At 50.7% G+C, this 27,141-nt stretch overlaps 1 protein-coding gene across 2 annotated transcripts in view; it reads left to right on the top strand.

Annotated features, from left to right (window-relative positions):
• The window catches only part of gucy1a2 (guanylate cyclase 1, soluble, alpha 2), a 379,990-nt gene that overhangs the window by 110,052 nt on the left and 242,797 nt on the right, over positions 1-27,141 (top strand). For both annotated transcript variants that reach the window (XM_072476754.1, XM_072476755.1), the window contains exon 4: positions 20,134-20,852. In XM_072476754.1, the coding sequence (XP_072332855.1) occupies positions 20,134-20,852 (719 nt within the window). The remainder of the gene's footprint in view (positions 1-20,133; positions 20,853-27,141) is intronic.

The raw sequence follows: 27,141 nt of genomic DNA, 5'->3' as shown, positions 1-27,141 counted from the left end.
CAATTCTAGACGCCAAGATCTTGGCCAGTAACTTAGCGTCTGCGTTAATCGGAGAGATCGGCCTATAGGACCCACATGCCTCCGGGTTTTTATCCCATTTCAGTATAAGCGAGATAGTGGCCTGCGCATCATCGGGGGTAAGACCCCTCCGCGTCTTGCCTCGTTGAACACCCTGACCAGCACCGGCCCCACTATCTCGGAAAACCTTTTATAAAACTCCACCGGGTATCCGTCCGGACCCGGGGCTTTACCCGACTGCATGACCTTCAGGCCCCCCAGTACTTCTTTGGTCCTGATCGAGGCCCCCAGCCCGTCTACCAACACCCTACCTATTCTTGGGAAGGTCAGTCCGTCCAAAAAGTGCCTCATCCCCTCCGGTCCCGTGGGGGGTTCCGAGGTGTACAGCTTGCTATAGAAGTCCCTAAACACCTTGTTCAGTCCTACCGGGTCCCCCACCAGGTTTCCCTCCCCGTTGACTACCTTTCCTATTTCCCTAGCCGCTTCTCTCTTTCTTAGTTGTTGGGCAAGCATTCTGCTGGCCTTCTCCCCATGCTCGTATATTGCACCCTTTGCCACTCTAAGCTGCTCTACGGCCTTCCCTGTAGACAACACCCCAAACTCGGTCTGCAGCCTCTGTTGTTTCCGAAGTAACTCTGGCCTCGGGGACTCCGCATAGCTCCTGTCCGTCCGTAAAATTTCCTTAACCAGTCGGTCCGTTTTTGCATGTCTGTCCTGTCCCTATGGGCTCGGATTGAAATCAGCTCCCCTCTCACCACTGCCTTCAGCGCCTCCCAGAGCACCGCTGCTGAGACTTCTCCAGTATCATTTACCTGCAGGTAGTTATTCATGCATTTCCTCAGCCTCTCACACATACTGCCTCGTCCACCATCAGCCCAACTTCCAGCCTCCATTGTGGGCGCTGAAAGCTATCTTTGCAAGTCTGCAGATCAACCCAGTGCGGAGCATAGTCCGAGATGGTAATTGCCGAATATTCTGCACCCATCATCCCTGTCAGCAAGTCCCTGCTCATGATAAAGAAATCGATTCGGGAATACACCTTGTGGACGTGAGAATAGAACAAAACTCCTTCGCCGATGGCCGACTAAATCTCCATGGGTCAGCACCCCCCATTTGCTTCATGAACCCTCTCAGTTCCTTTGCCATCACTGGCACCCTACCCGTTTTTGAACATGACCGGTCCAGGCCAGGATCAAGAACTGTGTTAAAGTCCCCACCCATGATCAGTTTGCGTGAGTCCAAGTCAGGGATCTTCCCCAGCAACCTCTTAATAAAATCTACGTCATCCCAATTAGGGGCATATACTTTGACCAAGACTACTCTCACCCCCTCAAACGTACCCCTAACCATACCAAATCTGCCACCCCTGTCCGCAACTGTGCCCTCCACCTCAAGTTGGACCCGCTTGTTGATCAAGATCGCAACCCCCCTGGTCTTAGTGTCGAGCCCCGAATGGAAGACCTGACTAATCCAGCCCTTCCTTAATCTGACCTGGTCAGTCACTTTCAGATGAGTCTCCTGTAACATGACTATGTCCGCCTTCAAAACCCGTAAATGCGCGAACACACGCACCCGCTTGACTGGCCCGTTTAGCCCTCTAACATTCCAGGTGATCAGCCTGGTTGGGGGGCACCTCGCCACCCCCCCTTTGCCGATCAGCCATCTCCTTTCTTTGGCCAGCCCCCCAGCCATGTGACGCGCTTCCTCTGGCCCACCTCCTGGCCGCCTCCACCCCTGACCTCCTCACTGTTACCATGCCCAATTTCCAACATCGTCAGCAGACCTATACCCCCCCCCCCCCCGCCCTCCCCCCCAAGCAACACCACCCTAAAACCTAACCCCTGACATAAACTAGCCAAATGAACACCCCCCCCATCTGGCTTCCGTTGACTAGACCACCCAGCTAGCCTGGTGGCTCCCAACTCCGGCGCCAGCGAGTCTCTCAACTATTGTTCCCTGGCTCCCCTCCCCCCCGGCCCATCCACACCACTTCCCCAAATCAGCCTTGCTTGAACAAATACTCTAAACAGGACAGAGACAGCCCCAACAATAGTACAATTTAAGTCATACAAAACAAAATAGCAGGCACTGCCAACCATTCCTATGTGAACGCAGAAAGAGATCGCAAAAACTCTCCGAAAAACACCCCCCATATCCGAACCATTCTAACTATTCTCATTTTCTAACAAAACTCAAACACAAAAGCGAAAAAGGGACATGAAGAGAAAAAAGACAAAGAAACACATAAAAACCAGATACAAAAGCATGAAAAAACATGCAGGCATCTCTCAGAAACAAGAGAGAAAGGATTAAAAGTTCCAACACGAGTCCAAGAGTCCTCAGCTCGAGACCAGCCCTTGCCTCTTTGCAAAGTCCATCGCCTCCTCGGGTTCCTCGAAATAATGGTGCTGGCCCTCGTGCGTAACCCACAGTCGCGCCGGATAGAGCAGCCCAAATTTCACCTGCTTCTCATATAAAATATCTTTAACTTGCCTATCGTCCTGCCCTCCTTCTGGCCACTTCTGTGCTCAGGTCTTGGTAAACGCGCAGGGTGCTATTGCCCCAGTTGCAGCTCCGCGTGCTCTTGGCCCATTGAAGAACCCGCTCCTTATCCAGGAACCTGTGGAACAGGACCACTATCACTCGTGAGGGACCCCCTCGCCGCGGCTGCCTCACCTGCGCTCTATGTGCCCTGTTCACCTCTGGCGGGTGAAGGAACACCTCGTTCCACAGCATCTTCTGGAACATATCTGCCATATACGCGGCAGCATCCAGCCCCTTGGCCCCATCCGGGAGGCCAACGTTTCTTAAATTCTGCCGGTGAGACCTGTTCTCCAGGTCCTCCAGCCTTTCCAGGAACATTTTTTGTTGGTCTCTCAACCTTCGAATCTTCCACGTCCGCCACAGTTTGAAAGTCTGCCTGCTCCTCCACCGTCTTCTCCAGCTCCTGGATCTTCTCAGCCTGGGCATCTAGCCTTTTCTCCATTTGGTCAAACGATTTCTGGAGCGGTTCCAAATGATAACTTTTCAGTGCTAGAAAGTTCACCTGCATAACCTGCAACAGGTGCTCCGTTGTCGGCTGAGCTGGCGGTGCCCGGGTCTGGTCATCGGCCATATTGGTTTCACTCACAGCCTCCCCTTTGCCCTTGCTTGTCCACTTCTTCAGCTGTTTGCGAACCTTCCTACTTCCATGCACCTCTGTATGGATTCAGTGCCTGAGTGCTATTACTTTCTAATCTAGCGCTTAAAAGCGCAAAACAGTCGGGGGAAAAGGTCCAAACGTCCGACCGGAGTGGGAGCCACCAAGTGTGCGACTTACTCCCTCATAGCCGCCACCGGAAGTCCCGCTCAGCCAGAGTCTTTGACGGCACGTCTGGTCCGGCATGCCCTCGAAGGATAGGCAGTGCAGGTACACATGAGGCCTCATACGGCGCCTCCTTGGCATCTCCTCCTGTCGGCTTGTGGGGCATCCGGCTCTCCAACTTGGGCGGCTGCCACCTGCCCCTCTGCTGCCCGCTCCACTGCTGCTCGCTCCCTGCTGCCCGCTCCTCCTCTTCCGAGCAGCACCAGTTCGTACAGCTGCAGGACATCCCCAGGGCTGCGGCGACTAGCAGGATGGCCACCATTGCTGGTTGAATTCTAATATACATTGTTTGCAGCGAGTGAAAGGCCGACATGTTAATTTGTTGCGAGCCCCTGGCCCCGGTGTCCAACCAGGTCCACCGGGCAATATGGTGGCCCCAATTGGCACTGCCCCTGCATGTCCCCCCCCCATCCATGCACCACCCGGCGCTGTTGGTGGCTGGCACATGGCATCTGTCCCTGATGCCAGGGGTAATGTTGGCTGGCACTATCCCCGCCAGGGGCAGGCACCGTGGACCCCTTAGGGGCTAATCTGGGTGTTTGTCTGGATGGGCCATTGGCGGGCGGGTGGCAGCCGGGTAGGGGGGGTGTGGCAGGGGGTGGTATTCGGAGTGGGGGTGTGTGGGCACCCATACGGTCAGTGTCACTCTGCAGAACCAGGGGCCAGGGTGGGTGATTTGTGTGCGCAGCAAGATGGCTGCTTTGTAGGCCGCGGTAATGGCGGTCCGTGCTTGGGCACCGTCCCAATCCCGTGGTGGGCTCACCCTGGCTGCTCGGCTTGTTCCCCCCTTCAACCCTCCCCGGCCCTGGCAGGGCCCCCTCAGCCCAGCCAGTGTTTGGCCCGGCAGCCCACAGTCGCTCCTCTTCATGTCCTACTTCCTCTCTCTCTCCCTCAGCAGCCACCACGTCATTTCACGATTTTCAAAAGCACAAGTGAACTGCGCTGTTGGGAACTCAGCCCATCGGAGGCGGAGAATCACGGAGGCCCTGGAGAAGACCGGGTCAGGCCCGCTAATGATATGCAAACAGTGTTTACTGTACGTGCATTCCGGAACGTATTGGCCCCACTGTCGAGGTGAAGGAGAATCACGATTTGGCGTAAAATCGGGGGCTGCCGCAATTTTGGCATCGGTGACGATTCTCCGCCCAATCGCGTTTCCCAATTCTGGCGTTGGCTGACGGAGAATCCCGCCCTACGAATAACTGGTAGAAGAATGGGACAAAGTGGATAGCATTTTTGACAGCCAGCACAGATGCCATGGGATTTGCTTTTGTGTTAGAAATCTCCATTTTTAATTCGACTTCCAAGGACTAATGGATAACGGGCATGATCGATTGGCCTCATTGTGCCTGACTCGCTGATTCGATGAGGCCGATAAATCTTGCGAGATGCTTGCGCAAGTTTTACAATGCTCTGAATGTCTTGTGAGACTTCGCGGTCTGGATCCCACCTTCGTTTGGCAAGGTCAATTTAACATATTTAAATGAGCTATTCGACTCATTTAAATATGTTTATGCCAGATTCTCCCGAGGCCTGTGAACTAATGGCTGCACCTGGGAGATCACGGGTGGGATTCTCCCGCACTTGGTGCGATGGCCCGATGCCGGTGCCAAGAACGGCGCGAACCACTCCGGCGTCGGGCCACCTGGAAGTTGCGGAATCCTCCGCACTTCCGGGGGTTAGGCCGGCGGCTGAGGTGTTGGCGCCGCGCCAACCAGCGCCGAAGGGTTGCCATGGTCCCGTGCATGCGCAGAACCGGCGGCGTGTTTTTGTGCATGCGCAGGGATTTTCTTCCCTGCGCCGGCCAAGGCGGAGCCTAACAGAGGCCGGCGCGGAGGGAAAGAGTGCTCCCACGGCACAGGCCCGCCCATAGATCGGTGGGCCCTGATCAGGGGCAAGGCGGCCGTGGGGCCCCCCCTTGGGCTGGATCCTCCCGTGCCCCCCCGGAGGACCCCGCTAGATGGACAAGTCAGGCCCTGCTGTGATAGACCATTTCCATTTCACGCCGGCGGGACTGGCCGAAAACGGGCGGCCGCTTGGCCCATCGGGGCCCGGAGAATTACCGGGGGGCCGCTACCAACGGCACCCGACCGGCACGGCGTGAACCCCGCCCCCACCCGAAAACCGGCGCCGGAGAATTCGGTAGCCGGCGTCGGAGCAGTCTGGCGGGATTCACGCCGCCCCCCCCCCCCCCGGGGATTCGCCGACCCAGTGGGGGGGTCGGAGAATCCCGCCCCTCATTTGGGCGCTGTTAAGCACTGGGTGAGATCCAGATCAGCATCTTTAATTGAACCATTAGCCTCATTTAAATATGCATGCGCTGGAACCTCCCGGGAGACCTCGCCAGTGCGACGTTTATTCCTGGTCTTCACAAATGTGGACCAGGCATTGCCCATGTCTTTGGTGATCCCTGGGTAGTCTAGAACATGGCAGGGTGGCACCTTTTGCCAGTACCTGGGCACCTTGGCACTGCCAGCCTGACACTGCCAGGGTGCCCAGATGGCACTGCCAGACTGGCACTGGAACTGCCAGAGTGCTGGGTAGCAGTGCTCGGGTGCTGGGGTGGCATTGCCAAGGGTCAGGGGCCAAGAGAGCTCCATGAACATGAATGGGGGGGGGGGGGGGGGGGTGAAGGGTGGGTATGAAGGAGCTTCATAAAGGTTGGAGTGATGACGGATGGGGATACTGAAAGGGGAGGGGCCTGAAAGGGCGGTGGGGAGGACTGCAAAGGGGAAGTTTCAGCGATCCCATAGTGGGGTTTCCCCTCTTGTGGGTCGGGGGGTGGGGGTAATGCCCATGTGTGCGGGGGGGGTGATATTGTGTGGGCTTGTGGGGGACTTTCAAGTTCACTTAGAGATCAGGGCACCCTTTCAAAATGGCAGCCTGATCTCTGAGGAGCTGTCTCACCAGCATGTTCAGCTTCTCACTGTTGAATACATTTCTAAGTGTGGGCTAGACCGAGGAGAAACTCCCGAAGGCCCAAAGAAATTACTAAGTGTGGGTGAAAATCAATGTGGGTCTCACCAAAAAATCTGTTGGAAACACGCAACCAAATGCACCTAAACTGACATCTAGTAATGTTTTTCATTCTATTCATTTCAGTTTCAGAAGAATTATTTGAACAGTTTGGCCTGTGTGATATTGTGCAAAAAAGATGTCATGCGTGCATCCCGATATCATTGTGTACTTGCACAATATTTTGGTTAGTGGGTGCCTGCAAGAGTCTGAATTGTGCCCGCCAACAATTAAACAGGAAATTTAGCCCATTAAGGAGCCAGCTGACTTCAGTTTTACGTGGCCTGCCTGCTTTTACAGTTGGCGGATGGGCCGATTGGTCAGGTGGCCTTTACGTTTTAGCTGCAACCTTGACTCAGTGAGGGATGAAATGTCAGAGCTAAAATAAACTTCCTGAAGGTGCCTGGGCACTGAGATTTGTTTTTCAATGTGCTGCCTGATGCGACCATCAATTCACTTGAAGACACGTGGAGAAGTTTTAATCAGCTTAGAACTGTGCCTGCCTGCGACCGGTACAATACTGAAGGCGGCCTCGCAGGTCAGCTGCTCTTATACTTCCTCTAAAGGGGTGGAGCTGACGAATGTGATATAAAATAGTTACTTTAGAGATATTAGTTACTGTAATGTAAATAGGCCGGTCTGATTTTATTAGTTCACAGACAAAGGATTTCAGAACGCATGGCAAAGCAAGGGGGAGGGGTGTCCAGCTAAGAAGGAGAAAAGGATGCTGGGTAATAGGAGGCCAGAGGAAGGGATGAGAAGTGAGCCAATCAGGATGTATGGCCAGGTCAGGAGGGGTATAGGATGACCTATGGGAATCGTGTATGTGAAACTTGATGCCATTTGAATGTATTTGCAGAAATCCCTTTGTCTCCTTCTTCATTCGTTTTCCAGGGTTCCAGGAGACTAGTTTTGTGTCCTGTGTCTGTGAGAAATGAATCAGACTTGCAAGTCAAATAAAATAACTAATGCTATACCTGCAAATCCATCTCGACTTTTATTGAGGCCAGACTGACGGGTAAAGAAATTTATATTTGTCAGAGCCATGGGCAGAGCCCATACATGCCCCAACATACCCCCCTGTGGGTGAAGCCACACAATGGCACATAGGTGGAGCCCACAGAGTTAATAACATAACATAACATAATACAGTGCACTGGTGAATTATCAGTAATTATACATTCACCACATTCACCCCCTGTTTAAAAATGAAGTCCGGCGGGGGTGACGGGCTCATCGATTCAGTCGGTCCGGCGCCCGGATCGTACGTTGCGACCGCCGAAGCACTGGTGTTGCAGCCGCTTTGGGTGGCTGTGGAAGTGGGTCCGGAGCCGGCACAGGCTGTGGACTCCGGGAGCGGCTCTTCCGGAGCTTCATTCCTGTGGACCGGTGCGGCGGGTGGGAGGGAGCGCGGAAACCATATAAGGGTGGGGGCGCTGAACATGGGAGGTTGGACGGGACATAGTATGGGGGATGCAGTAGTGGTAGTGGTGGTGGAGCCTGCGGGCACCAGGTTCCGGAGGGAGACGGTATCTTGCCGGCCATCGGGGTGTTTGACGTACGCATAATGTGGGTTGGAGTGCAGGAGCTGGACCCTCTCTACCAGGGGGTCGGTCTTATGGCTCCGAACGTGTTTTCGGAGGAGGACTGGACCCGGTGTCATCAGCCAGGGCGGAAGCGAGGCCCCCTGAGGTAGCTCCCCTAGGGAAAACAAACAAACGGTCATGAGGAGTCTTGTTTGTGGCCGTGCAAAGGAGGGACCTAATACAGTGGAGCGCATCAGGGAGGACCTCCTGCCAGTGAGAAACTGTAAGATTCCTGGACCGTAGGGTCAGTAGGACGGTCTTCCAGACCGTCGCGTTCTCCCTCTCCACCGGCCCGTTTCCCCTGGGGTAATAACTGGTAGTCCTGCTCGAGGCGATGCCCTTACTAAGTAGGTACTGACGCAGTTCGTCGCTCATGAACGATGAGCCCCTGTCGCTGTGGCCATAATTGGGGAAACCAAACAGGGTGAAGACACTATGCAGGGCTTTAATGACAGTGGGGGTGGTCATATCGGAGCAGGGGATGGCAAACGGGAAGCGGGAGAACTCATCTATGATGTTAAAGAAGTACGTGTTGCGGTTATTGGAGGGGAGGGGCCCTTTGAAATCGATATTGAGGCGTTCAATGGGCCGGGATACCTTTACCAGGTGGGCCTTATCCGGTCGATAGAAGTGCTGTTTACACTCCGCACAGATTTGGCTGGTTATAGCTCTGACCTCCTCGGTGGAGTAGGGCAGGTTGCGGGCCTTGATGTAATGGGCGAGCCGGGTGACCCCCGGGTGGCAGAGGTCATCGTGGCTAGCCCGTAGTCGGTCATCTTGCGTGCTGGCGCATGTGCCGCGGGACAGGGCATCTGGGGGCTCGTTGAGCTTCCCAGGACGATATACTATATCATAGTTATAGGTGGAGAGTTAGATCCTCCTCCTCAAGAACTTATCATTCTTGATCTTGCCCCGCTTTGTATTATCAAACATAAAGGCTACCGATCGTTGGTCGATTACCAGGGTAAACCTCCTACCAGCGAGGTAGTGCCTCCAGTGCCGCATGGCTTCCACGATGGCTTGGGCTTCATTTTCGACCGAGGAGTGTCGAATTTCAAAGGTGGTGAGGGTGCGTGAAAAAAACGCTACCGTTCTGACTGCTTGGTTGAGGGTGGCGGCGAGAGCGACCTCTGAGGCGTTGCTCTCCACCTGGAAGGGGACGGACTCGGCCAGCGCGCGCATCGCGGCTTTGGCGATGTCCGCCTTGATGCAGTTGACACCTGGCGGGCCTCAGCTGCCAATGGAAAGAGGGTGGCCTTAAATAGTGGGCGGGCTTTGTCCGCCTACTGGGGGATCCACTGGGCGTAATAGGAGAAGAATCCAAGGCACCTCTTCAGGGCCTTGGGACAGTGAGGGAGAGGGAGTTGTAGGAGGGGACGCATACGGTCAGGGTCGGGCCCTAGGACCCCGTTTTCCACGCCGTAGCCGAGGATGGCTAGCCTGGTTGTGCGGAAAAGCATTTCTCCTTGTTGTAGGCGAGGTTGAGTTTTTGGGCGGTTTGGAGAAATCGGTGGAGGTTGGCGTCGTGGTCCTGCTGATCATGGACGCAGATGGTGACATTGTCCAAGTACGGAAATGTGGCCCGCAGCCCATACTGGTCCACCATTCGGTCCATCGCTCGTTGGAACACCGAAACCCCGTTCGTGACACCAAAGGGGACCCGGAGGAAATGGAAAAGGCAGCCGTCTGCCTCAAACACCGTGTAGTGGCGGTCCTCCGGGCGGATTGGGAGTTGGTGGTACGCAGACTTCAGATCCACCGTGGAGAACACGCGGTAGTGCGTGATCTGATTTACCATGTCTGCAATCCGGGGAAGGGGGTACGCATCGAGTTGCGTAAACCGGTTAATGGTCTGGCTGTAATCAACCACCATCCAGAACTTTTCCCCGGTCTTGACGACCACCATCTGAGCTCTCCAGGGGCTATTGCTGGCCTCTATGACCCCCACCCGCAAGAGACGCTGTACCTCAGATCTAATGAACATCCTGTCCTGCATGCTATACCGCCTGCTTCTGGTGGCTACTGGCTTGCAATCGGCAGTGAGGTTTGCGAAGAGTGGGGGGGGGGGGTTGATTTTTAGGGTCGTGAGGCTGCACATGGTGAGCGGGGGCATGGCCCCCCCGAACTTAAGAATTGGGCTCCTGAGGTTACACTGGAAGTTGATCCCCAAAAGGAGAGGAGTGCAGAGGTCTGGGAGCACATATAGTTGAAAATGAGCATACTCAGCGCCCTGTATCGCTAGGGTTGCAGTAGTGCACCCTTGGATTTGCACCGAGTGCGACCCAGAGGCGAGGGAGATGGTTTGTTGTGTCGGAAATATTGGGAGCGAGCAGCGTCTTACCATGTCCAGGTGAATGAAGCTCTCTGTGCTCCCGGAGTCGAAAAGGCAAGGTGTTTCGTACCCGTTAACCCGGACGGCCATCATGGAGCTCCGGAGGTGGTTAGGTCACGACTGGCCCAGGGTGACCGCGCTGAGTTGTGGGTAGCCGGTGGCATGATCGGAGGTGCTGGGGCGGCCCCACGATGGCAGTCCGTGTAGGTCATACGCGTCGAGCAGCGTAGCAGATGGCGGCCAAGATGGCGGCCCCCGTTGGTCGAGCGTGGCGGGCAGTGAGGAAGATGGCGTCCAAGATGGCGGCCCCCATGGATCGCACGTGGCCGGCTGCGTGGGGGAGGATGGCCAAGATGGCGGCCCCCTTGATTCGCACGTGTTGTGCGGAGGTGGAGTCGGCAGAAACGCCGCCACCTTGCGGGGTCTGCGGGCCTGTGAGTTTGTGGATCGGGTTTGTGAGTTTGAGTTCTTGGCGAAGTGTCCTTTTCGCCTGCAGCTGCTGCAGTTCGCGTTGGGGGCTGGGCAGTGCTGTCGGGGGTGTTGGGTCGGGAGTGTTGGGACTGGCCGCAAAAATAGCAGGGTAGCCCCCCATGATGGGCGGGCGGCCGTGCGGCACAGGCTCTGGTCGGGGGCCCACGAGGGGGTCGCGTGATCAGCCGGGAACGCAGTAAGGCTCTGAAAAGCGACCTCCAGAGTGGTAGCCAGTTTTACCCTGTCGTCCAGGTCCTGGGCCCCTTTTACGAGCAGGCGCTGATTCACATAGTTCGATCGGATCCCCGCCACGTAAACGTCTCGGACGGTGAGCTCCATGTGCTGAGTGGCCATAACGGCCTGGTAATTACAGTTGCGCGCGAGGGCTATGAGGTCGCGTAGGTAATCATCTAGCGACTCCCCGGGGCGCTGGCGGCGAGTGGTGAAGACGTGTCGCGCGTAGACCTCGTTCACAGGCCGCACATAGAGGCGTTCGAGTAGTGCGAGGGCCTCTGTATAGGAAGCGGCTTCGTCGAGCTGGACAGAAATGCGATGGCTCACCCGTGGGTGGAGGAGGCTCAGCTTCTGTTCGTCAGTGATGGATGGCGTAGACGTCACGGCGAGATAGGCCTTGAAGCATCGAAGCCAATGCGAAAATATTTATTTTGCCTCCGCGGCCTGTGGATCGAGTTCCAGTCTGTCAGGTTTGAGGGCTGATTCCATAGTAGTATTTTAAGCTGATTAAATTGATGCGACCATCAATTCATTTGAAGACACGTGGAGAAGTAAACCGTGGTTTTAATCAGCTTAGAACTGTGCCTGCCTGCGACCGGTACAATACTGAAGGCGGCCCCGCAGGTCAGCTGCTCTTATATTTCCTCTAAAGGGGTGGAGCCATGGGCGGAACCCGTACATGCCCCAACATATCCCCCTGTGGGTGAAGCCACACAATGGCCCATAGGTGGAGCCCACAGAGTTAATAACATAACATAACATAATACAGTGCGCTGGTGAATTATCAGTAATTATACATTCACTACACTGCCGAGACACATTTTGCAGTGTTCTTCATTCGCAATTCATTTTTTTACAGGTCTGCAGCTCCCTGAGACATTTCAGCAACGACTGTGCCCCTGAGAGAGCACATAAGAAGCGCCAGCCTTCACCCTCCCTTTCGTTAGCGCTCATCCTCTTCCCATCCTCCCCAGCAGTGCTGAGCCGTTTCTAGTGCATGTTTCATGCTGGCTGCCCACTAACTGGCCAGCCAGCGTGAAGGTGTGTTCCAAGGCCGCTTGTGGCCGGAATTACATTTTGCGCCCAATTCCGGGCCTGCCGAATGCACGCGCCCGATCGGCAAAAAATTCATGCTCAGAACTACAGTGCTGGTTTCTGTCCCTCTGGTTGTAGGGCCATCTGCTGTACCGTGGTGATTCTCCACAATGGTCAAGGCACCTAAAGTGCACCTTAAAGCTGCTAATAGTCTGCTCAATTGTGTTGTGGGCCAGCACATGGCTGTTGCTGTACTGTCTTCTGTGCTCCATGTGGTCAAAGGGGATCTTCAACCACCTCCTTGTCCCCCAGAAGTCAACTACAGACCTGTGGTGGGGTCTGAAGAGGCTGAGGCAGCAATGAATTGCTCAGTATAAAACAATCATGGCAGCTTCCAGGATAACATACTCATATGCACAGGAACACCTTGGTGTGGTCACATACCACCTGCTTATTCAAGGGATGGAAGGATTTCCTGTTAATGAAGGTTGATTACTTGGTGCCCTTAGCGAATGTGGGTACAGTTTGTAGCTCCCTATACTTCAGGGATTTCTGTGAAGCCCCTGGCCCTCTGCTGCTATGTCGGCACATCCATTGGGTAGCTTATATGCTGTTCCACCAGAGCAAAGTGGGCGTCTGTAAATGCCTTGATGCACCAGTGTGCAGCTGATTGTGAAATGCCACATAGGTGTGCGGCTGCAGTCTGGAAAGAGCCAGCAACATAAAACTTTAGATCCACTTTCTCCTTAAATGTCACTGGCAAGGCATGCGGATCTGCAGCCTGTCATGCCAGATCTTCTTGTATCATGTGTAACCATTCCTCAGGTAAATCTGAGCCTTCTTCTGCGCTAATTTTCTGTTTTGCCCAGATATGATCTTCGGAGTCCGTATACTCTTGTCTCGGGGTAAAGCCATGTGGTGCTCCTCCTCCTTGATTTGCACTGCGCTACCCCCAACTCCTGGTCTTGTCCCCTTCCTCTGGCCACGGGGCTGGTTTAGCTCAGGGACTAGACAGCTGGTTTGTGATGCAGAACAAGGCCAGCAGCGCAGGTTCAATTCCTGTACTAGCTTATCAGAACAGGTGCCGGAATGTGGCGACTAGGGGCTTTTCACAGTAACTTCATACTTGTGACAATAAAAGGTTATTATTATTACTATGTCTCTGTGGTGTGAACATATATGGTGCCACCTGTATTTTGCAGCTTCTTTGGCACAAGGTGCACATGTCCCCCTTATCTAGCACAATGTCCTTCCTCCCACCTGGATGCCCGCGTCAGGAGGGCAGAAGAGATAAACCCTTCCATGGCCACATTCTCCAGCCTTCAACTCCCTGGTGTGTCAGCCAAGTTGACCTTGTGTGGCATTTCTTTAAACTTTCTACACTCTCCAAAGAGGTTCCTGATCAAAGACCTTCCACTAGCTTTGCAGCATTTGTACATTGTTGTAAGTTGGAAGTGCCAATATCTGTTTGCCGCAGCTGCACTTTTAAAAGTGCCGCCAAGTCTGTGAAATGCGCATGTGTGAAATCCATCCCACGCTTGTACCGCACCCCACCTCCCAAACGAAAATGACTCGTGCCGGATATGGGGGCAGGTTTTCTGAATTTGGGACCCTGGGAAAAACCTGGGTCTAATTCTCTTTCAATACCTTCCAAAATTATTTTGAGATCATGGAGTATTCCTACTGTCCATTTTCCCCTAAGCACAATTGTTTGAACTTGTATGTGTTTAATTTAATTTGCTTTTGATTTGTCTATTTACATATTCTAGTAGAAGACAGAATATGGTTGACTTGTGCAAGTAAACAGAAATGAATTATTTGCTCCTTAAAAACAACTAGCAACTGGATGTTGGTTGGTAAATGCTTCTAGGACATTTCACATTCTCAATTTGACTTTGAACTCAGTTCAGAACAATTTTAATTTTTTTTAATATATAAACATTTTATTGAGGTATTTATGGTTTTACAACAACAAAATAAACAATGTACATGAATTTATAAACATAGTGCAAAAGCCATTTTCGTCCCTTACAGGTCCCACCTTTACTAACCCCCTACTCTAAACTAAGCTAACGCCCAGCTCCCCCCCACCCCCACTCTGCTGACGGTTAATTTTCTGCAAAGAAGTCGACGAGCGGCAGCCACCTCCGGGCGAACCCTAACAGTGACCCTCTCAAGGCGAACTTGATTTTCTCCAAACAGAGAAAGCTACCCACGTCCGATAGCCAGGTCTCCAACTTCGGGGGCTTCGAGCCCCTCCAAGCTAATAATATCCGTCTCCAGGCTACTAGGGAAGCAAAGGCCAGAACGCCTACCTCTTTCTCCTCCTGGATTCCCGGATCTTCCAACACTCCGAACATCACCACCTCTGGACTCAGCGCCACCCTTGTTTTTAACAGCGTGGGACATGACATCTGCAAACCCCTGCCAGAATCCCCTGAGCTTTGGGCATGTCCAGAACATGTGGACATGGTTCGCTGGCCCCCCGCAAACCTTGCACACCTATCTTCTACCCCAAAGAATCTGCTCATCCGGGCCACTGTCATGTGAGCCCGGTGAACAACCTTAAATTGTATCAGGCTGAGCCTGGCACATACTCTGGATGCGTTGACTCTACTCAACGCGTCTGCCCATAGACCATCCTCTATCCTCCCAACTCCTCTTCCCACTTGCGCTTCAGCTCCTCAGTCTGCGTCTCCTCTGACCCCATGAGTTCCTTGTAAATGTCAGAGACCTTCCCTTCTCCCACCCACACTCTAGAAACTACCCTGTCCTGTATCCCCCTTGGTGGTAGGAGCGGGTGGGTTGAAACCTGCCTGCGTAGGAAGTCCCGCGCCTGCAGGTACCTAAATTTGTTTCCACTCGCCAATCAAAATTTCTCCTCCAGCTCCCTCAGGCTAGGAAAGCTCCCCTCTATAAACATAACCCCCACCCTCTCAATCCCTGCTCTCTGCCATCTCCAAAACACTCCATCCATCTTTCCCGGGGAAAACCGGTGATTATTACAGATGGAGACCACACCGATGCTCCCTCTGCTCCCATGTGCCTCCTCCATTGCCCCCAGACCCTACGGGCTGCCACTACCACGGGGTTGGTGGAGTACCGTGACGGAAGGAATGGCAGAGGCGCTGTTATCAACGCCCCCAAGCTGGTGCCCTTGCATGAGGGTGTCTCCACACGCTCCCATACCAACACTCCCCCCACCACCCACTTCCTGATCATGGCGATGTTCACCGCCCAATAGTAATTACTGAAGTTCGGCAGCGCCAGCACGTCCTCCCCCCCGGCTCCGCTCCAGCATCCCCTTTTTTACTCGCGGGGTCTCGCCTGCCCATACAAAGCCAGAGATCACCTTACTGACCCGTTTAAAAAAGGACCGCGGAATAAAGATGGGGAGACACTGAAACACAAACAGGAATCTCGGGAGGACCGTCATTTTCACTGTCTGCACCCTTCCAGCTAATGACAACGGGAGCGCGTCCCATCTCCGAAAATCGTCCTTCATTTGGTCAACTAGTCGGGCCAGATTTAGCTTGTGCAGCCGTTCTCATTCCCGCGCCACCTGGATGTCTAGGTACTGAAAGCTTCCCCCTATCACTCTAAATGGCAGGTCGCCCAGTCGCCTCTCCTGCCCCCTTGCCTGGACCGCAAACATCTCACTTTTCCCCATATTTAGTTTATACCCCGAAAACTGGCCGAATTCCCCCAGAATCCTCATAATTTCTTCCATCCCCTCTATTGGGTCCGATACATACAGGAGCAGGTCGTCTGCGTAAAGCGAGACTCTGTGTTCCACTCTCCCCCGGACCAGACCCTTTCAGCCCCTTGAGGCTCTCCGCGCAATTGCCAGCGACTCTATGGCTAACGCGAACAACAGTGGGGAGAGGGGGCATCCCTGACTCATCCCCCGATGCAGCCTAAAATAGTCCGATGTTGTCCTATTCGTCCGTATGCTCGCAACAGGAGCCTGATACAACAACCTGACCCAGTCAATAAAGCCCCACCCAAATCTGAACCGTCCCCGTATCTCCCACAGATATTCTCATTCTACCCGATCAAAAGCCTTCTCTGCGTCCATTGCCACCACTACCTCCACCTCCCTACTTTCCGGGGGCATCATGATCACATTTAACAACCTTCTTACATTGGCCACCAACTGCCTTGCCTTAACAAACCCCGTCTGGACCTCCCCAATAACGTCCGGAACACAATCCTCAATCCTTGAGGACAAGATTTTGGCCAGCAGTTTGGCGTCCACATTCAATCGGGATATTGGCCTATAGGACCCACACAGCTCTGGGTCCTTATCCCGCTTCAGGATCAATGCAATCGTGGCCTGTGACATTGCCAGGGGAAGCACCTCACGCTCCCTTGCCTCATTGAATATCCTCATCAACAGTATCCCAGAGAACTTTTTATAGAACTCCACTGGGTACCCGTCCAGCTGCGGGGCTTTACCCGACGGCATGGCCTTCATACCCTCCGCTATCTCTTCCAACCCGATCGGGGCCCCTAGCCCTTCTACCAACCCCCCGTCCACCTTCGGGAAATTCATCCCCCCTAAGAAATGCCTCATCTCCTCCGGCCCCGCTGGGGGTTCCGACCCATACGTCCTACTGTAAAACTCCTTGAACGCCTTATTCACCCCTGCTGAGTCTCCAACCAGGCTCCCATCCCCATTCTTTACTTTCCCTATCTCCCTGGCTGCCTCCCTCTTTCTAAGCTGCTGTGCAAGCATTCTGCTGGCCTTCTCCCCATGCTCATAGATCGCCCCCCTTGCCTTCCTCAGCATCTCTACCGCCCTCCCTGTAGTTAACAAGCCAAACTCCGCCTGTAGCCTCCATCGTTCCCTTAAAAGCCCTGCCTCTGAGGTCTCCGCATACCTCCTGTCGACCTGCAATATCTCCTTTATCAGTCGGTCCGTCTCTGCTCTGTCTACCTTCTCTCTGTGGATCCCTGTCGCGATCAGCTCCCCTCTAACCACTGCCTTCAATGCCTCCCAGACTACCGCTGCCGAAACTTCACCCGTGTCGTTGACTTCCAGGTAGTTCTGAATACATTTACTCAGCCGCCCGCACACCTCTTCGTCAGCTAAAAGTCCCACGTCCAGCTTCCAGTGCGGGTGCTGGCTACTCTCCTTGCTAACCTGTAGGTCAACCCAGTGCGGGGCATGATCTGAGATTGTGATCGCCGAATACCCCGTGTCCACCACCTCCGTCAGTAGAGCCCCGTTCAGAATTAAAAAATCAATCCGGGAGTACCCTTTATGCACGTGTGAGTAGAAGGAAATCTCCTTCACTCTTGGCTGCCCAAATCTCCATTGCCCCCCCCCCCCCATCTGCTCCATGAACCCCTTTAGCTCTTTTGCTATTGCTGGCACCCTGCCCATCTTTGAGCTCAACCGGTCTAAACCAGGGTCAATAACTGTGTTGAAGTCCCCTCCCATGACCAACTTATGCGAACCTAGGTCCGGGATCTTCCCCAGCATCCTCTTTATAAACTCCACATCATCCCAATTTTTACCAAATGTCAGCAATGGAGAGTGCACTCCCTCCAGTTTCCCACTGACCATAATGTACCGGCCTCCCACATCCGTAACTATTCTTCCCGCCTCAAACACCACTCGCTTAATAATCAGGATCGCGACCCCTCTAGTCTTGAAATCCAGCCCCGGATGAAAAACCTGTCTGAACCATCCCTTCCTTAATCTGACCTGATCAGCTACTCTAAGGTGCGTCTCCTGTAGCGTTACTACGTCCGCCTTCGGTCCCCTCAGATGCGTGAACACGCGTGCCCTCTTAACCGGCCCATTTAGTCCTCTTACATTCCAGGTGATCAACCTAGTTGGGGGGCTCACCCCCCCCCCCCTTCGCCGATCAGCCATCACCTTTCTTGGGCCAGTCTCCATCCCGCGCCCCACGCATTCGCAGGCCCTCCCCAAGCAGCCTCCGCCCCCCGACCTCCTTTCTGTCCCTCAGCAACAGTCCCTCCCTCATCAGCAGAACATCTTCACCCCCTCCCCCCACCCACTAACAGCACAATGTAAACCAACCCCTTCAACAAGCATAACATCTGCTCACCCCCCACTGCGTTTCCGTGAGCTAGCCTGCCCAGCTAGCTTGGTGAACCCCGCCCATGGCTCCAAACATTCTCCCACCTATTGTTCCCCCCCCCCCCGCTCATACACACATACTCAAATGAAAAACCAGTCCTAACACAATTGCCCGAGAAAGAACAAACGATAAACAAAAAAAAGATCAAACAGAAGATCCAGCATCTAACAAACACACCTCCATCCCCCATCAGTGCAAATGTAAACTTTAACTCACTCAGTTCTGCCCCAAATCAATACAGAAGGCATTACAAATAACATCCGAAAAACAAAAATAAAGAAACTTTTTTACTGCGAACGTTGCAGCAAAGTTCAAAGTCCTGAGTCCGCCACCAGTCCTTTCCTTCTCGCCAAGTCCATCGCTTCCTCGGGCGACTCAAAATAAAAATGTTGCTCCTCATATGTGACCCAAAGATGGGCCGGATACAGCAGTCCAAACTTCACCTTTTTCTTAAAAAGGGTCGACTTTATCTGATTGAACCCTGCCCACCTCTGCACTCAGGTCCTGATAGATCTGCAGGATACTGTTCTCCCATTTACAACTCCGTGTCTGCCTGGCCCACTGTAAAATACGCTCCTTGTCCAAGTACCATTGCCCTTGGGGAGTCCCCCTCTTGCAGCTTCCTCGTGAGCACTCTGTGAGCCCTGTCCACATCCAAGGGTCGGGAGAACGTCCCATCCCCGAGCAACTTCTCGAACATGCCCGCTATGTATGCCCCAGCGTCCGCTCCTTCGGACTCCTCCGGGAGACCGACGATTCTCAGGTTCTGCCGGCGGGATCTATTCTCTAGGTCCTCCACGTTTGCCAGGAGCCTTTTCTGCTGGTCTCTCAGCATCCCCACCTCCAACTCCACCGCAGTTTGATGTTCCTCCTGCTCAGCAAGCGCCTTCTCTACTTTCTGGATCGCCCGATCTTGGGCATCCAATCTGAGCTCCAGCCGCGCAATTGATTCTTTAATTGGGTCCAAGCACTCCTGCTTCTGCTTGGCGAAGCCCTCCTGGATAAATTGCATCAGCTGCTCCGTTGGCCGCTGGGTCGACAAGCCAGGACTCCGGTCATCCGCCATGCTTTCCCCGCTGCAGCTTCAGCCCAAGCCTTCTCTGTTCATCTGTTTCTTCCTTTGCGAGCACTTCTAGTCTGCCTCTCCATGCATCGATGTGGGAATCCAATCAACAATTGCCTCTACCATCAATTTTCCAATTCAAGTCCGGTAAGAAATCGGGGGAAAAGGTCCAAAGGTCCGACCCAAGCGGGAGCCACCAAATGTGCGACCTACTCCTTCATAGCTGCCACTGGAAGTCAACAATTTTAAATTCTATGTGAAATTAATTTGTGCAGCGCAAATGTGAGGACGCATATAGTTTAACATCAATCTTACTAAAAGAGTTCAGAGTATTAATGGAAAGTGGAAAGATTTGCATGGGTGAAGCTTGGGCTGTTTTAGAGGTAGCAGTTAATTAAGTGACAATGTTGGACCAATATCTGCACAGGCTTTGAGGTAAAGTATGGCTGGCTATGTCTGGAGGTCCAGTGGTGCAGTGGGTATTCCTCTTGCCTCTCAGCCAGTAGCTCCGGGTTTGTGTCCAATCCCAACCTGTCCCACAAAATTCTAGCTATGGCAAAAAGACATGAGGACATGCTCTGTTTGTCACATGTGCATGTAGGCACAGAAAACAATGATAGATGGATAGGTGGCTGGTTATACTTTACATGGCTTGGGAGGACTTGATGCTGACATTGTGTAACGTAAGTTAGAATACTGCACTCTCCATTGCTGACATTTGGTAAAAATTAGATCTCTGCTGGAAACATATAGACAAAAATGTATTTATGTTGTAAAGGTTGATAAGGTGTGGCACCGAGTTGTTATGCTCATCAGCTCATATGTTTTTCTGATGTGTTACACTACAAAAATTGTACTATTTTGAATTTCTTGTCATTATTTAAGCTATTTGTTCTTTCCAGGTCTGAAGTTTGAAGAACTGCAAGAAAAATTTGGTGAGGAGTTGTTCTGCATTTGTTTTGAAGAAAATGAACGTGTCCTGCGGGCAGTGGGCAGTACGTTACAGGACTTCTTCGGCGGGTTTGATGCTTTACTGGAGCATGCAAGAACATCCAATAATAAACTTGATTTGTGTGAGTCCCCTTCTTTCCTTTGCAAAGATTTGACCGATGGTACTTTGATGCTTCATTACTTTTATCCGCAAAAGATTATTGGATTTGCAATGCCTGGACTGATCAAAGCTGCAGCACAGAAGATCTATCAGATGGAAGTTGTTGTGGAACAAGTGTTCAATGTCCCTGAAAAGTTGTCCTCGGTTGGCACAGACCAGAGTCACTGCCTTACCTTCATTATCAAAGTATACGATGACACAACTAATATGAAAATGCTTCCACGGGGATTAACCCATTCTCCATCTGATCTGAGGATAAGCATCACCGGTTTCTGCAGAGCTTTCCCATTCCACTTCATGTTTGATCCAAGAATGCTGATCCTTCAGCTTGGAGAAGGACTCAGGAAACAACTTAAATCAGAAGCTCATAAGATTCTGAAATTTCAGAACTGCTTTGAGATAGTTTCTCCAAAGATTTGCTGCAGTTTTCAAAGGATTCTGTCAAAGCTGGCCACACCGTTTGTCATTCGAGCCAAACCCGATGGAAGTGGAGTGGAAAGTCATGACAAAGTAAGTACAAGATATTGGATTTCAGCCAAGGCTGTCAAGAGAGGACAAGTTCTGAATTTGAGAGTGATGAAAAAAACGAGCTACTTGGCAATTATGAAAATGTCATGTGCACAGGCCGTGGGTTGAGCACTGGTGGGGGAGTGAACAATCTTTACAATTTTTGCTCTCAAGATCAATCTCTTGGCAACCTTAATTTTCTTGTGTGCATTTGTTCTGTGTTTCACGACTGTGTTATCTATTCGATTATTTTATTCTTTTATCAGCCCAGAGCTTGCATTTCTCTTTCAGTCACCCTGATGTGGAGAGTTTGTAATTGAAATTCTTGGCTGCAAAGCCATGGTCTGTGCAAAAGGCACCCATAACAGGTCATATTAGTCATGCTTTCAATTTATAAACTGCATATATTCATATGCTATAGTCATTTTAAATTTTTGTCATGTGGGATATTTCTCATAATTAAGTGCATAGTTATTACAATAGAAAAGAAACCTTTTATTGAGGGTAAGGATTCTTAGGGGCAGAAGAAGGCAATTAGGCCCTTCATTTTTATCGAACTTGAATTGTAGTGTTGATTCAGTGACTTTAGCTAAATTATTTCCACAATTGGTTGTAAATTGACAGAACAATGAGCTAGCTTGCTTCACCAAAGATTTCAAGGCTTGTATATGAATATTTAAAAAAAATAAATTTAGAGTGCCCAATTCATTTTTTGCAATTAAGGGGCAATTTAGCGTGGCCAATCCACCTACGCTGCACATTTTTGGATTGTGGGAGTGAAACCCACGCAAACACGGGGAGAATGTGCAAACTCCACACGGACAGTGACCCAGAACCGGGATCGAACCTGGGACCTCGGCACCGTGAGACAGCAGTGCTATTCACTGCGCTACCGTGCTGCCCTTGTTTATGAATATTATTACATGCTCCCTGCTTAGTTTGAACTTGCACATGGGTGAGGTAAAAGGGTTTTATAGAATGTCATAAGTATGCAATCCTTAAAATGTAAAGGAAATGACAATGGTCAAATGGAAGCACAAAAAAATAATTGCCGTTTTTTTCAAAGGCACAAATGGATTTTATGGGGAAAATTCGCACTGCGAATGAAAGGACGAGGGAAAAAAACACCATGAAGGCAAGAAATTCATATACAAGTGATGGAGTCACACTGTTCTGGTCCCTTGTTAGATGTCTGGCAAAGTAAATATGGTTACGGTGGATGTGAGGAAGGTTGCCTTGTTTGGAACTCCAAGACCTGACCATTATTATGAAGGCCGGTAGAATGTTTAGCACACTGCCTCACAGCGCCAGGGACCCAGGTTCAATTCCGGCCTTGGGTGGATGTCTGTGTGAAGTTTGCACATTCTCCTCGTGTCTGCGTGGGTTTCCTCCGGGTGCTCCTGTTGCCTCCCACAGTCCAAAGATGTGCACGTTAGGTGGATTGGCCATGCTAAACGTTGCCCCTTAATGTCCAAAGATGTGCAGGTTAGGTGGGGTTATGGGGGTGCGGGGATAGGCAGTGGAGTGGGCCTGGGTACGGTGCTCTTTCGGAGGATCTGTGCAGACTCGATGGGTCAAATGGCCTCCTTCTGCAATGTAGGGACACTATGGATTCTAGGCTGCAGTGCACCAAATCTCAGATGTTGGCAGCTATGCTGATTCCTGTTTTCTGTGATATGTTAGCAGCTGCAAAGTAAGACAATACAACAATACCACATGCTGGCACATGGACCAAAACTGCATGCCATAAAATGTTGCCTGGAAATCTGTTTAATCTTAACTGCTTATTCATTATTCATGTGCCTCTGCACAATTATGGATGAGAAAAGCCATTCAGTCCATTTTAATACATCCATACAGAAAGATTTTAATGTCTCAGATGTAGATATTGTTATAAATTCTGACTTACCTCAAAGTTGCGAGCAGAGGTCAAATCCCAGCAGACATTGTGGTTTCTGCGCAAGCGCAGACTCAGCAATTTGAGTTGACTGGGCTGCGGGCGGGCCAAGCATGCAGGCGCAGAAAGGGAAAAAGGCATGAAAACCAGTGTCACGTGACCGGATACGGCGCACCATTGAAGACAACATCACCAGGCCAGGAACAGGGCGAGGAGACAGGGAGAGGTCCCATGAAAAGAGTCCCAAATGGGACACAGGAAGATGTCCCAGTTAAGTCAAAAAGAGAGGAGCAGGGAAAGAAACTCCAGGAGGAAAAGGGCTGCGGTTAGCAGACTTTAAATGAAGAGGGCGCAGGGGAAGGTCTGGAAATCCAATAAAGCAGTAGAAGGTTGGTGACTCTGTGCTGCAGATGACTGGGGCAAAGATACCCCTTTGAGGCAGTAGTGCTCTGCTTGGCGTGGCTGAAAAGCCGAAGTTGTGCTATTGAGTGGTGCTTGAAAGTGCATAATCGAGAATCCAGGGGAACGGAAACTCGAGAGGTGAGATTGAAACCATGCGAGGTGGGCCATCACTGTTGCCACCCAAGTTGTAGTGACTTGTGGAGAGAATTCCAAGGCAAGATCTTCAAAGGTGAAGACTGGAATCCCTCATGGGAGAGACAAAGTTCCAACTAGATTGGTTGAATCATAGGGCAGAATTTTCTGCACTGTGCCATAATGCTGGGGCAGTACCAAGGTGCTAGGGGTAGTGCCAGGGTATTGGGGCAATGTTAGGCTGCCTGGGGCAGTGCCAGGGTTCTGCGGCAGTGCCAGGGTGCTGGGAGCAGTACCAGGGGGCAATGCCAGGGTAGTAGCCAGGCATGTCCCTCTCCCACTTAGGGCCTTTACTTACTGGTGTCCCCCGGTGAGTTCCCTTCACCTGGCTCCCATATTTAAAAAACAGTTGTAAACCTCACTGACGTGATGAGGGAATTCTTAATGTGGAGGGACGATACAGCAGGGCAGCCCACTAATATTTAAATATATTGAAATGAGCTTCCCGACCTTCCTGGGCAGAACCTCATTACGTCACCAGCGAGGGTGGGGGCGGAGAATCGGAAAACAAGATCTCACCAGCAAGAGTCTCGTTTTTCCAGTCTCGCGATATTTTGTGCCCACGTCATTGTTTGTGCGCACGCGAACATGGGTGGAAAATTGCGTCACTAGTGTTTACTAACATCTGGGGGGAAATCCGTGGAAGCTTGCTTGGTTGCATCTGTCATTTATTGGGCCACAGGTTGCCTGTTAATCCACATGTTTCTCATATTGTTCCTGAATGTTGGAGTATAAGATAGATATTGTAAATGGTTTTATCTTTCTATATAATACAGTTTATTTTTGCTTATTCAAATCCCATGGAATCTTGTGGTATTATTTACTTTGCACGTGTTTTGGAATTCAAACTTTGTCTGCATGAAACAAAATGTCATTGGTCCCTAATTGGTTCACAGAAGGGTTTGAATACGATTTGATTATTTTTTCCAGCAGTTCAGAGGATAAAAATTAATTAAACATAACACACGTTCATCCTGACTTCTTAACCTCTTGGCCTTGCAGTCTCACTGTTGAATTGAATTTGAAAAATGGTGTGATTATTGTCCTCTGTTACATTATTGAATTCTTGTTTTTGACAGGTCCTTTCAATTCAGAATGAAAGCTGCAGTGAAGGAACAGTTTTTAACCTTTTAAAATTCTATTAATATGACATGGTCAGCTAACATAGCAAAATTACAGAGGAGATTGCTTTTGGACTCTTGAAAAGGAGCGTTTTGAGCACACAGATGCTAGATAACAAAATACGGTCAGCCATCCATTTAACAATTGGGATGAAATGTAAGTGTTGCCAATTATTCCACTGGCCTTCACAAAACCAAGCAACATGGCATCATTTGTATCTGTGAAAAGGCAGCACTATTATTCAAAAATATCTATTTGTGCTTACAAAATGTTGTTTAACGTACAAAAAAGTCCCAACCTTTTGTAAGTCTGACCTTGCATCTGTTTCCTCTCTCCTTATATATGACTGTGTCCACAGACATCTTCAGTCCACAGACTGAATTTAATCTATGGAGTAACTATGACTTTTGTACAATCCCAGCCCACCACACCAAACAACCTGTCCATTGTGGAGATGGAGGGGATGGTAATAAAAAGAGATCTGAGTCACTTTGAGTTCTGATTTAAATGGAATAAGTGAGCTGAGAACACCCAAATAGTATCCCAATGCAGCTCTCCACAACTAGAGGTCAAGGAGTAATGGATGGGGTGGAGATGGATGGGGAAGAGGGAAGAGTGGGGACGGTGTGGTTGAGATTGCAGAGGGAGAGGAAATCTGAGACAGCAGTGACCTAAATTATTTTTGACTGAGCACTTCTTTAGTAACTGAAGTATCTACCATTTACAAGCCACATTGAGATTTGAGAAGTTTGTCGGGATACTCTCCACTTGTCTGGATGAGTGCAGCTCCCAACAACACTCAAGAGGTGTGACACCATCCAGGAAAAAAGCAGCCCGCTTGATCAGCACCCCACCCAGCACCTTAAGCGTTCACTTCCTCCACCACAGGTACACATGTCTGCAATGTGTACCATCAATGCAAAGCCTCATTCAACTGCACCCTCCAAACCTGTGACCTCTACCGCCAAGAAGGCCAAGGGCAGCAGATGTCTGGGAACACCATCACCTGCAAGTTTCCTTTCAAGTCACACACAGTCCTCATTTCGAACTGCATGGAAATCCTTCACTGTCACTGGGTCAAGAACCTATTTCTTCCCTAACAGTGCTATAGGTGTACCTACATAAGATGGTCTGCAGCGGTTCACCACCACCTCCTTGAAGGCAATTTAGGATGGGTAACAAAAGCTGGCCTTGCCAGTGGCACTCACATTCCACAAATTTATATTAATAAACCTCAGCTGTGATGCAATTTGCAGATTGGAACTCTGAAATCTTGGGACCCAGTTGCTTCAGTGACATATAGATAAATGTATGCCATTCTTCTTTTGGCTTCTCCTATTTTACTTGCAGTTGCCAGAATGCTGGTTGATCACTCATCTCCATCTAATTCTGTCAGTCACCCATTCATCTTCCAATCCTGCTATGTGTTTAGGTTTCTCCCCATCGCAGCTTTCTATTTGGGTTTAGACCTTTCCCTTCTCTTTCTTCCTGGCTCCAACACTCACCTCACTACACTGCCTCACTCTCTGCAACAGGTGACCATAGCATTTCAGTCTGTTCTTAGCTACTGTTTTTTGATCCTCCCACCGTCTTCACCGATCCTCAAATGTGGTAAGTTCCTGATTTTGCCCTTTCTCGTTACTTCACACATTTATCTCAGCAGCCATATCTTATTAGTTTCCAATCATTGTTCTCTCTTCTTGGTGTTGCCCAAGATTTTGGACTTTATACAAGGCTGGTCTCATGATTTCTTGTACTTTCTTTCTTGCAGTTTCAACTATACATTTCTCTCACATAACACTCCATTACACTTCTTCCAATGGCCCCAACCAGAGCTAATCTGTTGATTCATTTCCATGTCTGTTCTTTCATCTTCTGCTACTACTGACCCCAGCTAATTAAGACTAATCATTTCCTTCAATTGCTTACCCAAATTTTTATATCTTCACTCTGATCCTTTTCCCAAGGCTCAAACTGATATTTCATATACTGAGTCTTTGATATAGTCATCTTCATACCTTTGTCTTCCAGTGCTTTTTCCAGATACTCAGTTATATTCTCATCATTCCTACCAATGCTCAATGTCATTTTCAAACATCATTGATCATGGCACTTTCTGTTTCACTTGCTCAGTTCCAATATCCATGGCAATCAATAAGAGGAAGGGACTCCTTGGTGCATTCCAATTTTGGCTTCAAAACTCTCACTCTCCCCCACACCGCTTCTTATTCTTGTCTAGCGCTCCTTGTACATGTCCTGCAATAGTCATCATCAAGAAATAAAAGAAATGAAGGAACTGTTGAAGAAGTGGAAATAATCAGGGCTGAACAAAGGTAGAAATTAGTGCAAAAAGGAATGTGAAGAAAATAATTGCTAGGGACAGATCACTGGAAGATACGTATGGAAGTCTGGATACCAAAGAGGGACAAAAATATAATTTGAGACTAACAGCTGCTAGAAAAAGATTGACATAGTGTGGGAAATGTACATAGAATCAAGGATAGAGAAAGTGTGACCTTAGGGAAGGCAATGAAATCAAGGCAGAAGAGGTACCAGCAAATAAGGAATGACAATTAGCATCACTCTGGAGGAGATCAGAACAGCACTGAAAGGAATGAAAATAGCAAAACAGTAGGACCGGGTGAGATACCGGTGGAACTCTGAACACGTCTAGGTGAA

Source organism: Scyliorhinus torazame, chromosome 15, assembly GCF_047496885.1.
Source record: "Scyliorhinus torazame isolate Kashiwa2021f chromosome 15, sScyTor2.1, whole genome shotgun sequence".
NCBI classification, from domain to species: domain Eukaryota; kingdom Metazoa; phylum Chordata; class Chondrichthyes; order Carcharhiniformes; family Scyliorhinidae; genus Scyliorhinus; species Scyliorhinus torazame.
Note: the sequence above shows the minus strand (reverse complement) of the source record. Positions and strands in the feature narration are given on the sequence as shown.